The sequence below is a fragment of the Pagrus pagrus genome (assembly GCF_965226575.1).
Source record: "Pagrus pagrus genome assembly, chromosome: 20".
In the NCBI taxonomy this organism is placed as follows: domain Eukaryota; kingdom Metazoa; phylum Chordata; class Actinopteri; order Spariformes; family Sparidae; genus Pagrus; species Pagrus pagrus.
The window spans coordinates 12383584-12409198 of record NC_140207.1 but is presented as its reverse complement, the minus strand read 5'-3'; the positions used below and the strand labels follow the sequence as shown (position 1 = coordinate 12409198).

The 25615-nt window shown below is 42.5% G+C and overlaps 1 protein-coding gene across 6 annotated transcripts in view; it reads left to right on the top strand.

Annotated features, from left to right (window-relative positions):
• pde7a (phosphodiesterase 7A) overlaps positions 1 to 25268 on the top strand; it is a 31626-nt gene extending 6358 nt beyond the window's left edge. For 2 of the 6 annotated variants that reach the window (XM_084339783.1, XM_084339781.1), the window contains 11 exons: positions 15825 to 15885; positions 19202 to 19291; positions 20011 to 20174; positions 20280 to 20343; positions 21659 to 21855; positions 22003 to 22134; positions 22244 to 22335; positions 22522 to 22666; positions 22757 to 22853; positions 23043 to 23123; positions 23340 to 25268. In XM_084339783.1, the coding sequence (XP_084195909.1) occupies positions 15825 to 15885; positions 19202 to 19291; positions 20011 to 20174; positions 20280 to 20343; positions 21659 to 21855; positions 22003 to 22134; positions 22244 to 22335; positions 22522 to 22666; positions 22757 to 22853; positions 23043 to 23123; positions 23340 to 23599 (1383 nt within the window). In that variant the 3' untranslated portion in view covers positions 23600 to 25268. Of the gene's footprint in view, positions 1 to 4312; positions 5400 to 15824; positions 15886 to 19201; positions 19292 to 20010; positions 20175 to 20279; positions 20344 to 21658; positions 21856 to 22002; positions 22135 to 22243; positions 22336 to 22521; positions 22667 to 22756; positions 22854 to 23042; positions 23124 to 23339 lie in introns of those variants that run through there. The other 4 variants (XM_084339779.1, XM_084339780.1, XM_084339778.1 and 1 more) reach the window with 4 other exon arrangements.
• The last annotated feature ends 347 nt before the right edge of the window (positions 25269 to 25615 follow it).

Sequence of the window (25615 nt, the reverse complement as noted above, 5' to 3'; positions counted from 1 at the left end):
CAACAGCCTGCCTGCCTGCATTAAGTAGGTTAAACTAGGGTACAGTACCATAAGAGGAGAGGATAGTGAGACTTTGAAAGATGTAGCCCAAAGTCATCTAGTTTTCTTTGATGCAGAGACAGTGTGAATCAAGCAAGCAATCCCCACAGTTTGTGTGGTTCATTTTGTGAACTGGGTACACGGTAAATTTTCTGTGACGAAAACATGCACGCTCTGGTATTGGCCCATTATTCAAGATGTGAATCTAGATCTAAGTGTACTTAACAACAAGTAGGTAGGCATTCATATCTGTGTAACTAAATTCAGTTATCTGTTTTTACAAAAGACAGCCATAAATGCCCTAGTATAAACTTTTTTTTACTTGTGACATTTTATGTCTTTATAGATAGCACTAGTGCAGGATGAGGGAGAGAGTTCTAACCACAATCCCCCGACAGACACCCGACAACTCCTAACTTATGAGCTTCAATATCACAGTTCATCAAATCTTAAAAAATGTGATTCTCTTTTTATTCCTGCCACCACTTTTTCATTACATTTTTCTACCAAATTATTTTTGAAATAAACAGTGCCAATAAATAAACAATTTAAATGTTCTATTGATTAAATGAGCATCATACTAGAGTTTTTGCTGAGGAGCTGTGATTGTTAAGCCTGCTGGCCTGTAACACAGTAAAAGAGTGCTATCTAGTGGTAGGAAGAGGGCAAACTATGTCATGTCCATGCAATATTGACATCACTGCAGTCGTCACCAAAAAGGGCTCACATTTTACTTTTAAATCCATTTAGATCATAGGATTCATGTATGTATTTGGCATTATACAGTGTAGTTGTCTGTATACTGGCAAGGCAAGACAGCTTTATTTATAGAACACATTTCATTATGTGACATTGGGCCTATGCAACGCATTGGTATAGCAATAAGTACTAGAATGGAACACAGTAGAGGTCATACCTCCAACCAAGACCCAACAGTCCCCTTTTGTACTCACTCATAGAAACCAGCCACCTAAATACGCCTGTTTTCTTTTTTTCATCAAGAAATTAACAAAAATGTCAACAAAAAAAAAGTTAAAAAAAAAAAAAGAAAGAATCCGTTCCTTTATCCTGATCCGCACCAAAAGTTAATGGGGTCTATTCAAGGCTGTGACCCATCCTCCATCCAAGTTTCATGGAACACAGTTCAGTAGTTTTTGTGTGATCCTGCTGACAAACCAACCAACAAACATTGGCATGGTAACAAATTTAAAAAAATAAAGTGCATTAATACCTGCGTTGTGATCATGTTTTCTTACACTGGTAAGAACTCTGAATTGTGTATGAGCTTCCTCTTGTGTTGATAGCAAGTGAAAAGAAAAGTTAAAGACTTAATACTTATCAATACCCTCTCATAAGAAACAAGCTAAAATCCTGTGTATACTGTCATAAACCTGAACATTTTTCTTTTTCTGTTCCTGTAATAGCTCCTTTTCACCACAAGATGGCTCTGCATACCCACAACAATACATTTTTAGGTGCTTGTAATGGTGTTTTAAATAAAAATTATATTACAGTACAAAAATGCTGTTCCCATTCAAATTTAACCTGATGATAATAGCAGTCCATTTTAATAAAGGTACGACGACTGCTGCAAATGTATGTAATAACTGATAAAAATGTAATTAGTCAGTCAAGGAAATTATTAGACAGTCATTCGAAGATGATGCATTGTTACATCACATATAAAAATTGAAAACATCAAGAATGGAGCACACAGACATACTCTATAATGTGTTGGTGTGTTTGTTTACCAATGCACATATAGAATATGTATGCCAAAGAGCACTATAAGTGTAAAACTGCTGCGTGGGCAGTGTTGTGAGAGGATAACAGGTAAATCAATTAGGAACACCGTGGCGGATTGCAATCTGCCTCCAGAGAGCTCTCAGTAAGACTAGAGTCAGAGTGAGTGGAGCCCTGGGGGCCTCGCAAGCAGATACTGTACCAAGGGGAATCAGCAGGTATGCAGCTCACCTGTGTTGCGAAAGCTCCCGAGACTGCTGATAGAGTAGTTAAACACACCTACCATGCTAAAAAGGTGTGTGTCTGTGTGTGATGTGTGTTAGATAGCCTTGCATGTGTGAATGTGGCAAATAAAGGGCTGTGGTTAATTGAAGGAAGTTAATTAACAGAAATGCCTCACAAATCCTTTTCCCACATGTACACTTAGAGGAGCGAGTGTAAAATATGTGCTGTCCTGTGCACACACATGTGACGTGCTGTTGATGTAGTCATATGCCAGATCAGGCAGTTTCAGAGTTGTCTGGCAACAAAAACGATGTGTGTTTGCGGTTGGTTGATCTTCACTGCTCTGTTTGCAGCAAATATCTTTAAGAATGAAGACGTGAAAGAAATGAATTGTGATTGAGAGGCTTTTTCGCCTTCTTGTAGTTCATTAACTGCATTCTGACATTAGTGATTCAACTTTACATGAACCGATTTTTCATTAATCATTCTACTGCCGTTAGATTTTCAACTCAGTCCCTCCAGGAAGTTGCCATTTTTGCAATCGTAACACAATAAACGCAAATTCAACAACTTCCAGTGAATGCTGCATGACCTTGCAGTGATGCAATTTTCCCACAAATTTGACCAATCATTGTAGTTTCCTATGAGAGTCACCAATCAAAGTAGTCCCACGTGGAAAACATTGAGCCACTCATGAGCATCATATAGCTCACTTTGGTGTTTGTGGTTGTGAGGATTCACACATGTGCCACAAAATCTTCTCGCATTTACGTCAATGCTAAAGACAGTGCAAGGCAATTTCCTGGCGTTCTGCACAAAAGCAGGGGTTAACTGTTTTACACTGAGTGCAATATTGTGGCAGAACACAGACGTAAGTCATCAATTGACGCTACAGAAACGAAAACTTTTTAAAAAAATGTTGAGTAAAAACATCTAAAAACAATGCAGCATGTACTGAAGTTTCTTGGACATGCTGCCATGAAATCAAGCATTTCAGGCTGCAAATAAAGCCTGCGAAATCCTGAAAGGAAGTGATTAAGATTCTTACAAATGTGTGTGACTTTTTCTATACCAGCCTTGCAGTTGCAAGTTGTTAATGGATAAAAAATAAATTCCTATTTTCTGTGCCTCTGACTTTTTTTCCGCCTTTTTGCTGTGGTATTGAACTAAGTATTGACCGTTGTTTTTTTATACTAGCATTGTATCAAAGTTTAAAAATACACATACAAGTATTGCTGAGAAAGGTTTGGGTACGACAGATATGAATTATGTTTGACTAACTGGCTTTTTTACATAAATGAATTGTCCGAAAAAAAACCTTGTAATGATTTTCCCAACTTTGGCAGGTATCTGGGAATAGGTGGGGGCTTGTGCTTTAGTCGGAGAACTTTTACCTTCAGATGAACATTTGTAACTGTTACTTTCGACTGTTTCTCAGTCAAAACAACTACTTTTGTAGTTTGAAAGACTTGTGTGGGGTATTCAGGGCCTCTTTCCACCCCTGACACTGTCTACAACTCATTTGTTGTTGTGTTTTGCAGTGTTGCCTTAGTTGCCTGGAAAAGATGCAGGACCTCTGTGTGGGGGGTATGACTGTGGGGGAATGACATTCAGACCCATGGAAATGTGGAGGGAGGGGATTATGCCTCCATTGGCACAGGGCCTGGCTGTTGCCATGGCACTCCCATTGTCCCCCGAGCACATGGGCATGGCACAGAAACCTCCAGTGAAAATGTTTAAGCTCTGGTCCATTAATGCTCTGTTTTTGGGGGAGATTATTTGATTCACTCAGCTGTAGCATGAAGTCAGCTGTGGTCCAGCAGTATATGTTAAACCCAAACAATGTGTGCACACAAGAAAATGAGTAACTCAGAGTCTTGACTATACAATCTGCATGTGCCTTGAGTCACCAAGCTGTCATATGGAGCAGATCGCCTCAACAAAGCTGCAACATTTTTGCTGTATTTCCTAGGCTGCATTTCAAACTCCCGGTGAGTCTGAGCTCCCAAGTAGTATGAGTCATGAGAGGAAGGTAATCACAGGCAATGATGTGGACCGCTGCAGGGCAAGCCCCGTTGTGGAGGAATACCCTTGAGAAAGTCCACGCCGTCTGCAAACGACTGCTCATATGGGTCTTGGGATCGCCCTGGCCGCGCGGCCAATCGTGTAAATCGGTTTATACGTCGGAGGCGCTTTTGTCCAATGAGCGTCGACGTTACAATAACTGGCAAGACGCCATTGGTTGATTTTAGACAAGGGCGTTTTTCGCTAGCTCCAACAGCACCATCTCTGGCAGGTGGTGTGTGCTTTAAAACCATACAGTAGGCTAATGTTTAGGACGATAGGTAGGTAGTTATAGGGGAATAGACACACTTAAGGTGATTAATTTGTCGTTTTTTGGTTGGTGTTTTCGCGTTACGTGCCATTACGTGTCCTTTAAAGCCACCGGAACCGCAGTGGAGGAGATGAACGTCGGGGTTTCCCTCTCTGAGCCAGACACTTTGTGCTTTACGGTCAGCGGTGAATTAGACAACTGCTCCTTCATCATGCAGCTTCAGAAAAAAGACGGAAAAGCCCTACATGTTGATTTTTATTCCGTGCGAGTCTGAATGAGAGAAGAGGCTCCCGGCCACGGCTGACGAGAAGGGGGTCTCACATCCTGGAGCTGCCTCACCTCATCCGCCGGCGTAGCAGCACACACAACATGATATGTTGATGACATTTTTTGGAAGTGGTCGTGCCTTTTGTTTTCATTTCGGGATATGTGATATGCGGATCCGTGGACGCGACGGAGCGCAAACGAGCGGACGTTTTTTTCTGCTGTGAAAATGAGGAAGCGTTTTCATAAAGACCCAGAAAATGGCAAGAAGGTCTCGTCGTCCGTGGGCCCGGATTTGAGTAAAATGAGAAGGAAAGGAGCAAATGCAACAGCAGCATGATTTTTTGTCTTTCTCCCCCCTCACAGGATGACACCAAAGGAGGTAAAACGGCGGAGGTAGATGAGACGCAGCATCAATGAAGGCGATCTGGACAAGTTTTGAGTCGCTCATAATGAACAGAAATACTTTGCAGCTCGATAGCAGATCGTTTCCACAATATTGAAAGATTTTTTCGGCTTTGGGGAGATTTTCTAACTCACCAGTCATCTATTTTCGCATTTGCATTTGTTATCTTTTTCCACTATATGTTTGATTTTTCTTTCTTTTTTATTTTTTATTTTAAATTTTTGATCCGGATCCAGCCCTGACTATTCAATGGAAGTATGTTATCAGCTGCCGGTTTTGCCTCTTGACAGGCCGGTTCCCAAGCATGTCCTTAGCCGGAGGGGAGCCATTAGTTTCAGCTCCAGCTCTTCTCTCTTCGGGGCTCCTGATCCGAGACAGCTGTCACAGGTAAATAAATTAAAAAATCCTCATACTCATCTCCGGTTTTATGACATTTAGTCACAGTGGGGTTTGGCTCTTGGGGTTCACACGGGCTTTGAAAGCAGCACCTACACCAATACATGAATAATCCACAGGAATCTTGCAGGTGGTTGTTGGATATCTAGGCCCTAACACACACACACAGTGAACACTCACTTGCACACTCATACAACATGTTCTTATCTATTACACCCTAAACACACACACCAAGCAGCCATCTCCTTCAACCACTTTGCATTTGTGCATGTTGCTCACAGATAAAGGCCCTCTTGGCTTACACTTTAGCCAGCACTGGCAGCCTGACGCTTAAAGTACACCGGTTTACTCCTGGGACTTGCTACGTTTGTCAGCAGAGAACGTGCCACACTGTTATTTGTGTTAACAAACCCTTGACACATTGACAGAAGAAACATAAATCATTGAGTCATACTTGAACTTCCTGCTTTCTCAGAGTCTTGAATTCTTGAAAATGTGCCTCTGGTGAGCCTGCCTCTATATTTCTCCTCTGCGGTGAAAGAAAAGAAAACCCAGGCCACAACAGCAGTCTTCATGTAGCTGTTGGGGTCACGTTTTGCTTGACTCTCATGTACACAGTGAAACTGGCACAGCAGTACAATGCATCGCCAATGCATTAGCCAAGCACTGAGTCACTGTTGTGTACTGTATGAGCATGTGTCTCCGATGATGTACTGTCCATTAGGTGCAGTAAACTCACTTAACTAACTGTAACACGTGTACCTCAGCTCAGAGAAAAGTTGCACATCAAGACATGAGTCAATGAACTCTTTCCTCACTGCGTTACACATTTTAGGCCATCCTCACTATTGCTTCAGTGGTTTTGCACAAAAACGGCAGTTTTATTGTCATCTCTTTGGGTCACGTTTCCGCTAGTTGGTCATGAACAGAAACTCCCACAGCATCTCCCAACACATTAACTAAGCATTAAGTCACTGTTTTTGAGTTTGTGAGCATCCTCTTCTTCAATGAGCCATCCATTAGTGCTTTGTGCAAGACGCTGCTCCACATAACCACCCATGTGTGTCCGCTTTGAACCTACAACACCATCACGGCCAGCTCCCTCAAAGACTAATGCATAGCCGCGGCTATCAAAGGCCCATAATGTTTCTCGTTGCCAGTGGTGTCTTTTTTTTTCACGGGGTTGACCGATTTAATGAAATGTTGGACAAACCGGCTGCGCAAGACTTTTTGGACCATCCACTTATCTTTCTATCCATATATTATCCTACAACTCCATCATCACTTAGTTAGGAAGACTTACAAAACTAGTCTGAGGGCCTGTAGCTGTCCAGGGCCTTCCTTGGTGGTTCTTAGACCTTGCTTCTCATACCACAGCCTGAAGGAGGGTTCCCTGGAGAGGTCCCAAAACCTCAGGAGAAAACCCATCTCAGCATAATGCTCGATTGCTCATTCTCTGCATACAAACACAAGCGTAAAGCCATTGTGTCTCTTGGTAGGATATCACCAGTTGATCTCTCAAGTGAAAGTTCATTTTCAATTGGCAGGTGTGAGGTGTGTTTGTCACCATGCTGCTTTGTTGTGAAAAAAGGGGTCATTTGCAGCAAGCAGTGCACTTTGTAGTGTTAAGTGAGTTTCCAGTGAAACAATAATGATCTGCATGTCATTTTTGTGGAGACATTGTTGAATTACATGAGGTTTACAAACACTTTTTTGCTTTAGGCAACAGCGATAGATTGAGTAATTTAACATAAAGACCTGCTGACATAGTAATTTGTCTTTTTTTTTCTCGCTGAACACTGGCAGAACTGGGCGAACATGCATGTGCGCATACAGCAGTGTCACTCAGCCTTTGTCACAGAGCAATTACACTTCTACAAATATTGTGTTTCGGGCCCTATTTATGACCATAAGGGTGCATTTGTCCTTGGTGGCTGCTGTGTTTTTGTGTGTGGTTCCACAGGCCTGTTGTTTGTGGAAGCAGTTCTGGACGACCATTGCAGAAAGAGGCAGTTAGGCATGTGCCTGGGCTCTGTGGGCAGTGGTTTGGCTCGCTGCCAGACTCACAGATGGCCGGAGTCTCAGTCTCTTTTCTTTCTCTGGCTATCTTGTTCCGCTCACTCACAAGCTCCCTCTCTTTCTTTCTCTTTCTCCTCTAAGCCCCCCCACCCCCACCCCCCTTCCCTCGCAGATGAAGACATTTCCTCTTGTAAACAGAGGACGTGTAGGGTTGAAGACACGACACAGTCTCAGAAGAATATGTCACTCTGTGGTCGTGGAATGCTTACAATGGGTGTAAATATGCTGTTGAAGAGGCGTTGAAAACAGCAACGGCATTAAATAAATGGGCTCATTCGTCTATTACAATGCCTCTATTGTTTTTTTTTTTTTATTACAATACATGTTGGCTAATTCCTAAAAGTGACATGGAGGATTACTTGAATTTGCTTGTACTGTATGTAGTGATGCATGCTGGTCCCCTTTGGCTTCTCTGGAGTGAAGGGTAAACACTGGACTGAAATATTAGTTTGGCGCAGGAGTGCGAGCTGAGGAGTCACAAACAACAAAGGCTCATGTGGTTCTCAGTTAAACTACAAAACACGCATGTACAGTATTCGCACATAAAGTTTGGCATCACACATCTCAGATGATGCACATTGCAGGACTGAGATTAAGTTTCGGTGCCATGTGGCTGGCTGTCAGGATTTGGTACTAGCAACACATTCACACAGTCACATGGTCGGATGAGGCTGTGTAATTGACACCTTTTTCATAACAGGAAAAAAAAAACCCAGCAGCGATGCAAGAATCAATAAACAGATGCACGGTATTGATGTTGCCTGAGCAGTCACATGGCTTTTGGCAATAATGGGAGGAAAGCAGCTTGGACGGGAAACACTGACCTGCTGTCAGCTCAGCCCATCATATGAGGGTCAGAGATATCAGCATGGGTATCTTGGCCACTGACCCGAGATCGGCTCCTTCTCGTTTTAGATGTGACAGGAGATGATGATAGGCCTGTGCGTAAGGACGGGAGATAGCGCCGCTCGTTTCATCCGCACTATGGATGTTTCTGTGCAGAACATGATAAGGGATAAGGGAATACAGACTACAGTGCTTCTTTCTGAGGGAGTTACTCTGTTGATTTTAACTGAAGCGATAAGGCTTTTTTTTGTGCACAGTGCCATCGGATTGACGTAGTTTCAGGATGTGGTAAGAATGCTGAAGGAGCCGCTCAGACTCTGAGCCGGGTGTTTCACAACCTTTAACAAAAAACTTTAACTCTCTCCCTGCCAGACTTGGGCTCTCTGCTAAATGTGAATGAGCCGGAGTGAATGGCACTGTTTGTTATCAAGCGAGGATGTGTATTATTTAGTAAATAAACAAACCTTTCGCCCTGTCTTTATTTAAACACACTCTCCGTGTTTTGCTGTCTGTCTCTCTCTGCATGGGGCCCCTCTTATCACATGACCATTCTGTTTTTGTGCTGCAGTGTTGAGTTCAATCGGCCGTGAGAATGTGGTTCCACACATCAACACACTAACGGACACTGTCAGAGGCCAACTGCTCCGGCTGAATATTAATTATGTTTACTGTAGTCTTTTATACTTATGAGATGAGCCTATACAGGAAGGGAGACTTTATTTAGCAGTTGCTAGTTTTTAAACACTAAATAGTTGTCCGAAGGCGTATTGTTTGGCAACTATGGGTTTGTTTGCTCTCCTCAGAAGGTTAAGACTTCCAAGGGGGTTGGGGGGCATTAAGCTGGCCCCAGAGAAGCAATTAGAGCCTGGGGATGATGTTTAAAAATGAATGAAATTCCTGTGCAGGGGTAGATGGCCTGTGAGAATATGGAGCAAGTCTCCCCCTTCCCCCACCCATTAACTCTACTTGTTTCATAGAGCACTGCTTAAAGCACATTTATACAAGGCCCCTTTTAAGCACTCTGTGTAAAGAAGGCTTAAATCATTTTAAGACACTCTCGCCGCCAGTAAAATAAATATTGGTTACTGATATATTACTGCTTGACAAGCATGCTTCTTTTGTTCTTTGGCGACAACACCGCCTTGTCATTCGCTGGCTAAGGCATCGGGCCAATTCACCCCGGGCCTCCCCTCAAACCAGCAGCCCTCTCTCTCAAAAACTCACTGCAGCTGGAGTGTGTCAGAGTGGACAGTGTTCTCATAAAACACTCCTACAGCAGGTAGACTCCATCTAGAGCTTTTGTGTATGCAACGGCTGTCGCACAAACACACACGCACACACACACACACACACTCACTCAATCCAAACCTGTCCGCGTTTGTGGCCTAGCACTCAGTTACTGGAATGTGCCGTCCCACACAGCGTAGCGCTGCGAGAGGTCATAACTCAGAAGGAAGCTTTCAGTTTATAAAACTGTGCTGAGTCCAGCTGCTTTTATCTCGGGAATTTACATCTGCGTGTGCACTGCTTTGTTTCTGAAATGACAGTTTATAGGAATACTGCTGGCTTCCTCTTTGCTTGGCCCCAGCTGACTCACTGACTGTGCAGTAGCCCTGTCGTCAGCTGAAGACTAGATTTTTTGCAGCTAAATGACATAATAAAAGATGGTTTTAATGTCTGTGCTTGAGACAAGGAAGTATGAGAATGCTGCACTGTGCACTGGTCCGTTGAATGCCATTCAAAGGGCGTCAGACTACAATATCAGCTCAATCACAATGCTATGATGACAAGAGAGCTTGTTTGAAAAAGCAACTGGGCAGCTTTGAATTTGAGTTCTTGCAACTCAGCCAGTGCCTTTTTGATTTAAACCGACACACACACAAACACATTACTCTGTTTGCCTTGACTAAACATCACTATGACAATAAGGTAGCTGTTAATGGGGACAGAAACCAGTTATTCAGCACACCTTTACTCGCAGATGATCACCAGATTCCAGTAAGGTCACTTGAGTTTGCATTTCTGAACCATTGTGATGCCGTTAGCATTTGTTATAAAGTGTAGGAGTCAGAAAATGTCAAACATTGAAGCCTTGGGGTAACACACCCAGTCAAAAGTTTTGACATCACATGACCCCCTGACCTCAGAAACCTGAGTGCCGTAACCCCAGGCAGCGAGACTAAGCTGTGATAAGAAACAGAGCCGTATGTAAACGAGCTCACATGGAATTGCAGGGAGCACAATGAGCCGACTGTTATGCTGACGGTAAACTCCAAACAAAACTGAATTAGGCTTGCTCGCAACACCAACTGGCTGCAACTCCAGGTGTACTGTTAAAGGCTCCCAAAGCAGATGACATGTTTCCATATCCGCACCAAAAAAAAGTTGTAGTTGAAGTTAAACTTGTAGAGCTTTAGGGCAGTTCAAAAGAAAGAATGTGGCCTGCAACCACTTGAGGACATTCTTAAACAGTTAAATGTAACCTAAGGGTCTGTTTTAGGAAACTATTGATTCATTTTGCAATTGTTTTCACGAGTAATTGTTAAGTCAATAAAATGTTAAAAAGTTGTTAAAAAATGCTCAGACTAGGCAAAACTCTTTAACCCGAAGACCCCTCAATTAATGTCATAAATGACAACGAATATTAAATATTTACATTTCAGAACCTGGAACCAGCAAATGCTCAACATTTTTACTTGAAAAATGACCTCAGTCGTGAAAAGCTGGCAATACATTTTCTTAAAATTGACCAATCGGTGCCTGTTAAAATTGTTTCAAGAAGTTGGGGGGAATCTGCTTTTTTCTTTTTTTATATATTTGAGGATTCATTTTATTCGTAAGTACTTTGACGGCCTCCCTTCACACAGTGTTTACTGTAAGTGTTCACAGTGTTGAGTAAGCTGCTCACCAACACAAGTAAATTCACAAAATCCAGGTGGCAAAATAAGCAAGGGTTTGTGTAAGCACTTAGCTTTACTAGTGAGCTACAGCTGTACATATACACATATGTATGCCTTTTTGGGATATATCATGAGATATATTTACAAATGCAAAAGTCTTGTTATCACTGTCCAGGATTTTTCAGAGGCACATGGATGATGACCTCATCTTTAATAGCCTAGTGAGTCAAATATCTTTCTCACACCCAAGTTTTGCATGATCCTGAAGTGAAGAACAAAATGCCACAAGCAGACAGATCTGTAGAAATTGCCCAGCCTTGTTGAGGACCTGATGCTGAGGGTCAAATGCAAAGTGGAGAGCAGCATGACTCGGCGGTGAAGCCAAAGCAGACGTCTCTAAAGCTGTTATTTCTCTATTGGCCACTAGATGCAGGCACTGACTATACTAAAGGCTTTGCAACGGTTTCTATCTCGAAACTCAAATCTGCTGCATTTTTCCTACAAAAATCCTTGATTTTTATGGCTCGATTGATCGATTTGCTTCACTAACAGATATCTCAGCCTTTTTGTATTAACCCATTGCTCATCCAGTGGTGCTTTTCCTTACACATGTGATGGGTTGGCCTGACCTGGTTGGACTTGGCACATTTGCCCAGCAAGGCATAGATTTGCATTTTCATAGCAGCAAGGCTACCCGCTTAAAGGTGTGTCCTTTAATCAATGATGCACTTGTCTTGAATAGTTGTTAAAGGAGTGGCTGTAGCTCTTCCTCGCTCCCTATTGAAGAAACGCCACTAACAAAGCTCCCCTAATTAAGTGATACACACATTTTATTTTGTAAAAGTTCACAATGAAATCCCTCTGTTATTTTGTTATCGTTTTATAATGACGCAGCAAAATCAGGAAAATTCGGGTTTGCACTAACAGTAACCGAACACGACTCCCGAAACGTCTGGAAGTGGAGAGCTGAACACAGACTTTTAAAAACGTCTTTTCTCTCTGGTCTCCTGTGGTACAACTCTGCATGCTTCAACTGGTGATGAAAACCCAAATCGGCATGCCACGGTTTGTTGCCAGTGACACAGCTGTCCTACAGTAAATACATACCTTTTCAGTTTGTGGCTCTTATAACTGACAAAGTTGGTAATGAAGCGTACATTCAAATCCAAGCTTCAAATATCCCCCAATAAACTCAAAATAACGTCTCAGATGTTGTTATCTGTGTTTGTCTTCATTCAGCCTACAAGCTAGATACCTTTGCCGTGACGCATCAATGAACAACCATGATCAGAACTCATGATATGGGCACTGAACCACCAACATGTCTCCAGTTTGAGGGTTGACATTCACCTTAGTTCTGCTAATTGCCAGCATCTTTAAGTCTAATCACTGTTCACTTATTTTGCTAAATTGATGCTTGACCCACAGACCGAAGAGCTTGAAAAAAAATGCCCAAATCTACTGTAAACACACAACAGTTTCATCAAACAGAAGAGCTCGCAGTCGATTCGTAGCAAGTCATAACCTCCTGCAGCTGCTTCGTAGTTAAACCTTTCCAGAAGCTATCTGGCTTACATAAAGCTTTTATTGTTAAGCAGCTGTACAAAATGTTGAGCTCTTTCTGGCTTCTTGCATAAAGGATGCAAACCAAGCTCGTCAGTTTGTTGTGACTGTAACGTAACATGCAAAAGTTTTGCCCGTTTCAGTTCAGGCTCAATTTATGGAGTAATATTGGCCTGTTGTTGCAACAGGAATACAAAGGAGCACAACATGTTTCTAAAAGTACAAAACAGGTTTGTGACTTTGATAATATAACACCACTTTACCCTCCAAGTTCTACTGCGAAGTGACGTAAGATACAGTCAGAAAAACTTTTTAGATCAGGCAGACGGCTTACGCAGAAAGATGAACCACTGCTGGACAACATTCCTATTGTTTCATATGATTAAAATGTATGATAAGCCTGTGCAATGAGGGACAAAGTGCAAAGTAAATTTTAATAAATGAATAATGCATCTGTGACATAAAGTTCAAGTCCTTTGACATCCTGCATCTTTCTCTCTCCCTTATTTCTCAGCACCTTCAGCTGTGAAGCATAAATGCCAAATAACACAGCGCTTTCAAAGGGGCTTGAGTTCATGTCAGACCATGATGGGACCACTATGTTTTTTTGTGTGTTGGCACTTGGCATTGCAAGGCGTGGCCGAGGTGTGTGTGTTGTGGGCTGGTCGTTTCAAGGGTAAAACGTGACTTTCCCAACCGTTCACAGTGGGAATGTGACATTGACAAAGTGTTTGCACTGCCGCCTCCTTCTCACCAACTCACAAGGGAGCACATGCCAGTGTCCTCTTAAGTGCCAACTGGTGGCTGGCCCTGTGTGCTTGTGTGTGTGTGTGTGTGTGTGTGTGTGTGTATGTATGGGTGTGTGTGTGTGTGTGTGTGTGTGTGTGTGTGTGTGTGTTTGCAGCAAGCTCTGGCCAAAAGGTTTGTTTGGGCAAGTGTTGGCAGGGCTGGTCACTCTTCCATTCCCAGCCATGGAGCCAGCATTATACAGTTCCCACGCATGTTACAGCCGATACCAATCCCCTTACACACTCGCATGCACACACACAAACACACAAACGTGCACACCCATTCTAGATACACACAATCTATAATATTCACACTAACCACTGGTGCTGTGTGTAAACACAGAGGCCTGTTGACACTAAAATACTGCCTTGCAGATTACCCTGCCTGAGTCAAGCTGTTTGCTAGCAGGTAAAATATTAGCTTTAGATTGGCGTCTGTCATGAGCTTAGAGGGCAGACAGTGTCAGGTGTGTGCGTGTGTGTGAAGGAGATTTGACAATAATCCTAAGTGTATGAAGTAATGAGTGTACAAGCATGTCCATTTGTGATTGCAAATGTTTGTGTTTGTGGTGTGACCAGTTGATGGGTGTCATTAAATGGTCCCAGATCTTAGACAGAGTCCGTCAGCGTGTCGACCGGCCAGTCATGCGGGCTGCCTGTGGAATGGGAAACCCTAGATGAGGGTAGCCCCAGAAGGGAGAGTAGGGCTGGAGGGGGTGGGGATGTGCAGAGTGCACAGAGAGGTGAGCCAACACCTCAGTGTAGCCCGGAGCAGCTGTCAGTCGACAGAGCAAATATGCAGTTACCACAATCATACCTGCTACAACTACCACTGTGCTCGAGGCTCCGCTGCTTCACTGCATGGTGCTGCAGACACAAGATGAAACAGACAACTTACCAATTTGATTTGTTTGGATCTTCACCCATATTTTGGCAAATTGTTCCTATTCTGAGGTCAACAGAAGCACCCTCAGGCATTGTTCACACGGATTTGGATATTTTACAAAGCAATAATTTTCCTCTGTGTATCCGTGTAGACATGTGTTTTGAAGACGTGCTTGGAAGAAGATTTTGCCATCACCTTAATTTGCACATGCAACAGCAGAGTGCCGTTTTTTTTTTTTTTGATTATCACCAGAATAAGTTCTTAGTTAGCACTGCTAGGTCTAATCACAAGTTTACAACTTAACCTAGTGGTTTTCTATGGAAAAAAAACATAGAAATGTGGATCATTTTATTTAAAAAGAAGAACTTGCTACTCTCTGGTGAGAGTGTAGTATCGTTGACATGACCTTTGCTACTTGCTGGCCGTCGTTCGTGCTTTCTAATTCGTACAAAGACATTTTGTGAAACGGAAAGTGTGGGGACTCTACAAGATTTGCAACACATGCGGAAAAATTTAGATTCTGATAATTTTTTATTGCGCAACAGCTACCAGATAGTCAAGGCAACTGTAGCTGCTGTAGCTGAAAAAGTCTGCCTGAAGCGTTGAGTTTAGATTATTAGATTGATCTTGCAAAGAAGAAAATGTTAACTTAAAGATGCTTACTAGAATGTTTTTAGATATAAAATAGATGGTTCTAACAATGTAATTTATCATTAATGTTTATGAAATGCTCTTTTGGAACAGTATTGATTTGAAGGTTGATGAACCGCATCTATTGTCTCTGTTGTCAGTTCCACTAAAGTCAATTTACATACAAATTCAAATTCATTCAAATTGCGGTCGCCTGCTGACGTCGGGATAGGGAAGTAATTTTTTTCAATATACAGTGTACTTTTTAGCTATGTTGTTTGAGGCAGACTTTTAATGGAAAGTCAAAATATCTGAAAAAGTAGTTGAATTGGACCAAAAATAATTACCGTGTGAGTGTGAGTGTGTGTGTGTGTGTGGACATAACACGTGTGTTTCTCACATGACTGATAGCAGCGGTGAAGTGCCGTATCAGGCTGATGATATGGAGCTAGAACATGTTTATCAGTGTAGCAGTTTGCACTCACTCGCTCACTCTCACACACGCACACAGCTGATTAGAACCAACAGTAGCAACCACATTGCATCACCCTACACTTGCTTAACTCTGTGTATACGTTAGAAAATGGCCTGTGTTTTGTGTTTTTGAGGTGTGTGTTTGGGGGAGATGGGGTTGTGATAACACCCAGATCACATAACCACCAGTTATGGTTGGTATATTGGTATAATAGCAGTTTGTTAATGATGTTTCTTTTTGTTTGTTCAGAGACGAGGGGCGATCTCCTACGACAGCTCTGACCAGACAGCGCTGTACATCCGTATGCTAGGTAAGTGTTTCCCCACTCTCAGTGCATACAAGCACATGCATTTTCAATGGAAACACACACACACACATACATCTCTGCCTGTGCTCATATCCATTTCTTAATACACAATGGCTTAAAAAGCAGTGAGATGGGAAATGGTTGGATCAGAAATGGACAGAGGGATATAGAGATTATAAAGAGATGTGGACGCACGAGAGTGCATGTCCACTCAATCCCTGGCCTTTTGGTAATCCCTCAATCAGAATAGATTTGCGTTGTGTGCATCTGTAATGTTGAGTGTAGGTTGATCACGTTTGTGTCCAGAAACGGACTCATTAGCAGAGTGTGTTTTTGTGTTGCTGTACATGCCTTTGTGTCCATTTGCCCAGTGCTGCCCTCAGTCACCCCACACAGGATAAGCAGTTTAGAAAATGGATGAGAGGATGGAGAGCTTGGAGCTCTGCCAGGCAGATGGAGTCAAATGCATCTAGGAAGCCGCCAGATCAGCCTTGGCTTTCTAATCAATAAGGTTATTGGGGATAATGGAGCGATTAGAGCCTGGATGTCCCCCTGACATCAGTCTACTGCGCAAAGATGTGCCCTCCGTGCAACTTTTGCCACCTCAATTCATAAATCCAATGGTGTGACTGGCAGTGAGCAGAAAGGAAGAAACTAGATTTGCTCAGAGTGATATCCTGTCAGTGTCGTTCATAGATATTAGATTGCTCCTGTGAAGCATAGTGAGTAGGCAGGAAGCATTAAACAGCCAGGGCAGTTTAGGGCTTACTGAAAGTCTTTGTTGGAATCCTGTTTACTGTAGCTCCACATAGTTCACATAATATTGCTATACTTTGTTTCTCTCCAGCTTTATAATGCCTGTGAGTCGACTGCTGCCACGTGCGTCCAGTCACAGTAACAGCGATTTATTGAGCTGACTGAAGGAGCTTTAGCTTTTTAATCATTTTACTTGGCTAAGTATGATGGCAGTCTCATACGCCACGGGCATAAAGCATCTGTGTCTGTAGATTTTATATTAAATTGAGTGTGAGGAGAGGCACGCTAATGCAGACTGGTGTTTGCCTGGGCCAGGGTTCAGTCTGCCAAGTTAATGCTGATGTGCTTTCAAATAGCTGGACTCAGAGCTTTCGCTGCATCAGTTATAATGACATGACCTACATCCACCCCAGAGCGCCAGCACTAATGCACCACAGGGGAGACATGGACCCTGTGACTCTCATAACACACTAAACACACACGCACAAACACACGTGCTGAGCCCTAGCACATGCATCTGCAGATATGACAGATGTATATACATCCAGGCACACACACACACTAACTACTTAGGAATGCATGAATTGTAGTGTGTTTTTGTCATCATTTCTGTTTTGCACGTGACACACCACCGATGCGGTTTCACTCTCCACATTCATACCAACAACTTTACAAACAGCTTCTCAAAATACTGTTGAGCATCGTTATGCCTTGATTTGTAATTCTTAGTTTCTGGTATTTTGATAGGAGCTTGTGTAGTATTCAAACAGCTGTGTGCAAGTAAGTAACATGCTGGTTGGGGTAAAACACCTGTGTGATTGCTTTGACTTTAATTCTAATGCACACGTGACACAATCAGAAGTGCCATGCTGAAAACATACCATTGCACTGTTAAGCACCTTGACGAGTACACTGCCACATAGTCTTGCCGCATATAGAGTGTTGCCTGAAACGACACACTGGCATTTTACTGCATCAGTGTCATAGCACCATCCCGTCACCTCACTATGCTCTCACTGCTCCTGACTGCAGTCTACAAGCAGGCCGGCTGCCGTCTGTTTGGTCCGAGCCTCTTCCTGTTCTTCTGCCTGACTTCTTAAAACAGGCTATACTGTAGGTCACACTCAGTGGCTTTGAGTACTAATGGTAGATCAGACTGTCCTGACATGGCATTGCATGCTCAGCTGTTTGATTGACTTGTCTGTCCATTGATTTTTCTCTTCTGGGACGTGGGAGTGTGTGTTTGTGCGTGACTGTGCCCACACATGGATAGTATACGCCAGACTTGGGTCCAATAGTATTTACAAAATCATATCTTTCGCTTATTTTAGAGTACCAAAATAATGGGTTTTACCACATTTTGACAATAGAGAAGGAAAATCCTGCTTCACTTTCAATGCTTTGCATTCGTTGGATTTCCTAACTGTTATAACAAGCTGAAACATGATGGTGGGTTTTCCAGCCACACTCCGAGCTTCTGTAAATGCATATCCTCTACTATACTGACAAGAAAGAAGTGATCTCCAGGGCGAAACTATTTTGGTCACACATGTGCCTGGAAATTTGTCAAGTGCAACAAAACATCTCAATGGTAACACTAGTGCAGCTGAAATGTAGCAGGTCTGATTATGTCCTATAGTATAAAGTTTTAAAGCTAAGTTTAAACTTTTATATCAATAATTGTTTTTTATAATACCCCTATAATAATTTAGGTTCATTTCTGTATTTATTTGAGTTTCACAAGCACTAAAAATGTCAGCACTTTATAACTTTTTACAGTTCATTAATTGTAACTGTATTACTGGATGCACCTAAGTTATGCGCTGGTGCACCTAAATGGAAAAAGTCAGGCGTACCAGTGTAAAAAGTTTATCCAGAGTCCTGATGCCACATATTTAAATTTTTTAAATTTTTTTTTAAATCAAGTTTGATTATTTTAATTGCATTCAAGATCTACAGCTCCCATGAGGGTTTTGCAGCAACTTTCCAGCTAAGATTAAACTGATTTATCTGTTGTTGAATTCTAACAAAATTGTTGATGATAATGTTTTGTCTTCAAATTGACAAGTTACTTAAATTTTACCACAATCTGTTTCAGCTTTTTAGAAGGACTGATGATAAAAAACCTTCTCCGATGCTAAATATACTGTCTGTCTAGTGGAACTGAGATTTGTTGAAATGAAGACAGGATTTCAGTCGTGTTGGTGGGGTGCAAAATAAAAAAAAAAACTTCTGTCCACTGGCCAAATGGCTAGTGACAGTTTTACCAGCCACTCAATAGATAACCATTGTCTTTTTGACTGGTGAAGTGAAGCAAACCTTCCAGTCTCATGCATATTTTACCAGCATTTGGCTGGTTAAACTTTTTCAGTTTTTTCTTACATTCATACATTTGTGACTCTTCATTGTCCTGTGGTAAAGTCCATCCTTGTGGCACTCGCTCAAAATAAATTCCAGTATATAATCGAGAAACATTTGTAAATACTTTTCGGCCTAGCACATTCAGACACTTTTCTTTTCAAGTAGCATGAATCTTGAGGAAATAAGTGCTGATTTCTTCTAGGAGATGTGAGAGTCAGAAGTCAGGTTGGATTTGAACCGGAACGAAGAAGCTCCCACCCGTACCTGTGCATCGACTTCCGAACTCTTCACAGTGAGTATGAATCGCAGCCAATCACACCGACTTCGCCAGCCTCGCTGATAACAAGAGACATTATCAAACTGTAGCTCCGAACACAGTTTGTTAACTCGCAGCGAGATTGACAGATGTTTGTGCACCGCTTTCACAGCATTTCACATGATGATAACGACCAAGGTGTGTCTAAGTGTACACCTTGTGAAAGGATCGTTTTTATCAAAGCTTTGTGAATAGGTGTGTGAGAAAATAACCGTTTTCATACTCATTGAAACCTTCTTAGAAAACTCAAATGGTTACAAAGAGGTTGTGTGTGTGTGTGCGTGTGTGTGTGTGTGTGTGTTGACATCTTGACCCAAAAGTAATCCTTCCTCATGCTGACGTGTTTCCGGATTGCAGCCACGGTTTATTCAGACACAGTGTTTTTGTGCGTGTGTATGTGTGCGTGCACGTGTGAGGGAGAGAGAGAGAGAGAGAGAGAGAGAGAGAGAGAGAGAGAGAGAGAGACCACTGACAAAGCATGTCTGCTGTGTGATCCCAGACGAAAGGCTTACGAGTGGGCGGCTGTGTCAGCAGCGGCTGTTTGTATATCTCTGTGTTGGTGTCAGATCCCCACCGAGTTTGTGCAGCCAAAATGATTATCTGAGCCTAATGAGCTTGTGAAGTGAAACATCAACCGAAAGCATTGTTACATATTTTAAATATTACATCTTTTGTCAATTTGTGTGTGTGTGCAGCGCGGCTGGGCTGTGGGTCCACGTCGGCGAGCTCTGCCCCAGAGAGGAGGGTCCACAGACTACTCAGCTTCCAGAGGTACCTGCACTCATCGCGTCTGTTGCGAGGAGTCCCCCAGCAGATCCCCCTCCACATCCTGGATGAAGACTACACTGGACAGGCCAGAGTATGACACACTCCTTTTCTATAATGATGCCATCATAGCACATGATTTGCTTTGTTCAGACTTCTCATCCCTAATCCTGCGCTTCTCTTTTCCCCTCTCTTGCAGTGCATGCTGGAAAAAGTCGGAAACTGGAACTTCGACATTTTCCTCTTCGATAGGTTGACAAACGGTAGGTCAAATATGATGAAAGAATTGGATTCAAAAGTCGTGATAACAGAAGTGATTCAGTGCTGACAGAGTATCCAGTGTTAAACCAGCCTTAGATTGAATGTGTTACCAATGGTGCCATCTGTTGGATGCTGGCCGTCACGGAGGATGTATTTTATCAAGATGATCTCTGTTATAAATCACTGAATTTTATTTTGAAAAGGAGAAAACACGTCAGAGAATCATGCTGTCTTTGGTTTGTTTTGTTGTCATTTGCTTTTTGGAGAGTACACAACAATATATTATTAATTTTCCAATGCAGCGATCCAGCAGCTGCTCTATAGACTCTAAACCCAGCTAACAACTATCTTCACCTCCAATCAGCACTGATGGAAACACCCAGATGGACATGCAAATTTTCACCCCTTTTCTGGCACATGAATAATAGTCAATCACCTATTTATAGCGGGTTTCCCCACATTTAAAAAAACAGCATGTGCTAATTTTGGTGTAAAATGGTATAATAGATTCTCCTGCACCAACAGTAGCCTTAGTACAACAGATGAGAAAGGGGCTCCAGACACAAGATAGTTGTATTATGAATAAGGGACATGAGTCGGACCAGACATGAGCAGAACAAAGTATGTTCTTGGTTATTGTATGTTTCGCCACGCATCTGTCTTGATATATACTGTGTAACTCAATAGCAGGAGATGGGGAAATGGATGGGAAGAGATAACAGCTGCAGTGCCAGAGTGCTTTGGGAGAGGAAAAAGGATGAAAATCACATAAAGAAGTAATTCTGGGAAAGGAAGAAGGTGTGATCGAGGAAGGTTTAGAGAAAGCGGATTCATAAAAAAAACCTAGAACGGTACTCAGTAGAGCGCATACCTTCGCCAAGGCCCAACAGTCCCAAGCCGCCTAAATACTCCTGATGTATTTATCATCATCAAGATCCATGCATTATTCCCTGACAAATAAACAAAAATGTTGATAAATGCATGGTTAATGAAACGGAGAAAAAATTCCTGGATCTGCACCAAAAGTTAATGGGGTCTGTTCTGGGCCGGGACCCACCCTCGGTCAAAGTTTTAATTAAATCTGTTTGGTAGTGTTTGTGTAATCCTGCTAACCAAACAAAACAAACAAACAAACAAACAAACAAACAGACATGGGTGAAAAAATTATCCCCTTTGGCGGAGGTAATAATTTACAAAATAGAAAAAAAATAGATTGATGATATTTTACATTGTAACAGCAGTTCCTCCTGTTTAATACATTTGAAAAGAGATACACAAACCAGAAAAAACACTCACTCTGCTTGTCTTCTTGTTCAGGAAACAGCCTGATCACTCTGACCTTCCACCTGCTGAACCAGTATGGCCTGGTGGAGCTTTTCCAGCTGGACATGGTCAAACTCTGGAGGTTCCTGGTCATGGTCCAAGAGGACTACCACAGTGACAACCCCTACCACAACGCGGTTCACGCTGCGGATGTCACACAGGCCATGTACTGCTACATGCGGGAACCCATGGTGAGACATGCAAACGAGACATTTTGGTTCATTTTGGCTCAAGAAACTTCCTTTAACGCTTTCTTTGTTATCCTGGAAATATTTAATTTGAGCAGTATTTGTCACTTTGATCACTCATCATAATCTTTGTGCTCATTGTGACTGCAGCTTGCCAAGTCCCTGACCTCCCGTGACATCCTGCTGGGACTCCTAGCGGCTGCCACACATGACCTGGACCATCCAGGGGTCAACCAGCCTTTCCTCATCAAGACTGACCACTATCTAGCTACACTCTATAGGGTAAAACCACATAACAGTCACCCTTTAGCCTGAAAGTACAGTAGCGTATGAAATCATATGATTTATTAAATTAATGCTTCTGCGCACGATTTTCCTTTTCAATATGCAGAATACCTCAGTTCTGGAAAACCACCACTGGAAGTCAGCAGTGGGCCTGCTCAGAGAGACTGGGCTGTTCTCCCATCTGCCTGCTGAAGACAGGTCAGTCTGACACGGCAATGATGCCGAGTGCACCAAGAAAACTGCCAACCACCACATTAGATAGCTCTTGTTGAAAGATAATATATGTTTCAAAAGACATATCTGCTTGGTTTTATGGAGAAAATGATGTCGGATACCACAGTTAGCGCTTAATAGTCTGATCATTTTGTCTTTTTGACCCTTTAGTCTGAACATGGAGAGGGAGTTGGGCTCTTTAATCCTGGCCACGGACATCAGCAGACAGAACGATTACCTGTCTAAGTTTCGCCTGAACCTGGACCAGGAGAACCTGTGCTTGACCAACGGCAGCCACCGTCACTTCATCCTGCAGGTCGGTGTCCTCCTCAGTCACCACACACAACTCCTGGATCTCAGGAAAATCTGTGAGCCCTTATTTTGTTTTTCTGCCCACCATGTACAGATGGCTCTGAAGTGTGCGGACATCTGTAACCCCTGCAGACCCTGGGAGCTGAGCAAACAGTGGAGTGAGAAAGTGACCAAGGAGTTCTTCCAACAAGGTTTTCTTTTTATCCTGCTGCCTGCTATTATATTGTCATTCTCTTTCAGTTATTTAATCTGCTCTTTAACAGTTCCTTCCTTGGTTCTTTCTGTGTTTATTCTCTATTATCAATCAATTCTATCATATTAGAACATGTAATGCCATATAATAGCTCATATATTAATTCAATTTTGTTATGCTCTTCTAGGAGACATTGAGAAGAAGCACAAACTTGAAGTCAGCCCACTTTGTGACAGAGAGGCCAACACAGTCGGCAACATTCAAATAGGCAAGTATATGTGTTGTTTGTTGTATTCAGCTGTCACTTATAGCTTGTTTTTACATTGGTAGAGTTTTGAGGTACTTGTACTTTACTTTTAGTAATAACTGAGAATTTCTACACAATGGTATTGATACTTTTACTTCAGTACAAGAATATTTCTTCCACCTCTGGTCTCTAATCTTTAGCCCTAATATTCATCTGCCGCCTCTTCTCCCCCTCCAGGCTTCATGACGTACGTGGCCGAGCCGCTGTTTGCAGAGTGGGCCCGTTTCTCCGACACACGTCTGTCCCAGACCATGCTGGGCCACATGGGGCTGAACAAGGCCAGCTGGAGCGGCCTACAGCAGGAACAAACCTCCGTCTCCGAGGAGGTGGAGCCCAGCACGGCTGGCGCCGACGCAGAAGACGCTGCCGCCCGAAAAGACGGCAACACAGGAGGAACCAGCTCCAAAGAAATACCTCAGGGAAGCAGAGAATCCTGACACTCCTCGTGTGCCCTTTCACCTCAACCTCCTGACCCCTGACCCTCCCGGCCTCAGGGCCTCACCACACACTGGGGGCTGAGTGGGGCATGTTACGGCCTGCAGCCCCCTGCCGCTGCCCCACCTGATCCTAACAAGTTGTTTATGTTTTGTTGCTTTTGCCTCCCATCTTGATAAACCACTGATTTTATTTAATTTATTTAATTTTTAATTCCTCTTTTGGCATAGAGCAATACATAGATACCTCATTTGGCTACTGCTGTATTTTTCTTTTGTTTGCTTTATTTTATTTATTTGTCCACTGTAGTTTTGGCATTACTGACTGAACACACCACTTTTTATGTTGGTGAACCTTAAGGCGAAAGCAGTATACGAACTGAAGAAGACATTTTTTTCTGGTATTTTGAAGTGCCATTTGAAAACAAAGATTTGAAGAATGATCCGAACTAAATTGACTGAGACAACTGGAGTATTCAGACATGAGACCCTTCTAAGACTTAAAGCCGTGTTGCATTTGTATTGAAGATTCTTCCTCATGTAAAAAAAAAAAAAAGAAATAACAAGAAAAAAAAATGTGACAAGCCCAGTCCTTTTGCTGCCTCTACGAAGACTGTTTACGCATCTCCTTGTTTTGTTGTCTCTTTCCCTTGAACTGAAGTGAATCACGTCAGCTCCACGGTTTGCCTTCGAAGCACAGATGTGAAGAACCACTCGTTTGAACTGTCATCCCACTGTTGAAGCCATGAGCAGAACCTTATTCAAACACACCAGATGCCATAAGTAACTCCACCTGTGCTACAATGTGTTCTTACACTCCCAAATAACGATGGTTTTGGAATGTGCAGCTTACGTCTCCCTGACACCTACGAGAGACCCTGCGAAGGTATTGTAGAAATTAGTCCTTTTCTGATGATGTTTCCGACTCTTCCAGTGCTGGTTGAACTTCCCTCCCAGACTGGAGCTCAGTTACTCACTGCACATGCATCTCACCTGGAACTCCACTCCACGCAACTCAACTCGCTCAGGGGTTTTGCCAGTCTCTTTTCAAGAGGGAGAGGGGGAGGAAGGTGACTGCAGGCGGTGCAAGGTTGTTGGTTTTTTATTCCTGTCTAGGATCTACTGAAGGAGACTCTCCCTCTCCGCAGAATGTCTCTCTCAGCCACATGCAACCTAAAGGACTGCTCGATTGATGCCTTATAACTATGCACAAACTATGCTAAGTGACCAAACCAGCTCCTGTTCCCATCAAGTGCATGGTGTGCTTGTCTTTGAATGCACTGTCCAATCCCTTTGCCTTTTTGTTGTGAGGAACAACTCCAGCTGTCCTTTCCTTTTTTTTTTGTATGGAAACAAAAATGGTCGAGTGACTTTGAACATTCCATTTCTTTGTGTTTGGTTTGTCTACTTTGATTCTGTACAGTGGCACAAATTGTGTTTGTGTTTAAACATTTTGAAAGATAACAGGTGCTTTTCTTACTTTAGCTGATTTGTATTTTGCTGTAAGTGCTGTAAGACTGTTGATAAAACTGTTTACAATTTGTTGCGACAGCCATTTTTGGGAAGACTTAAGTGTCGAGCCAGATTTTGTAAAGGCTTTGCTGTATTGACCTTTTTGATACATGCCTGTTGCAGTTACAATTTGAATAATAAAACCTGTTGTTGACAAATATTTCTTTGACTTGCACACAGTTAAGTTAGCCTTTATTAATCTTTGTACGGCGACTTTTCCCTCGCCTTTGACTTGTCCTAACTACTTAGAAGCAATTCAAAATGAAGCAGGGTTCCCACACTTATTTTTTTTCCAGGCTTGGTTCCCTCAACTTCCAGGACCCAACATGGCATCGTTTGAGACATGAATCAAGGTTAAAACTGCTACAAGTAACTTTCATTCCTTGGTTGAGTGTGTGGCCATCCCTGTGGACTAGTACTTCGATACAATAACTTGAAAAATATTGATATTCTATACCCCTGGGGAAAAACTGACACAACATTAAGTGCATAAAAAATTAGATTTTT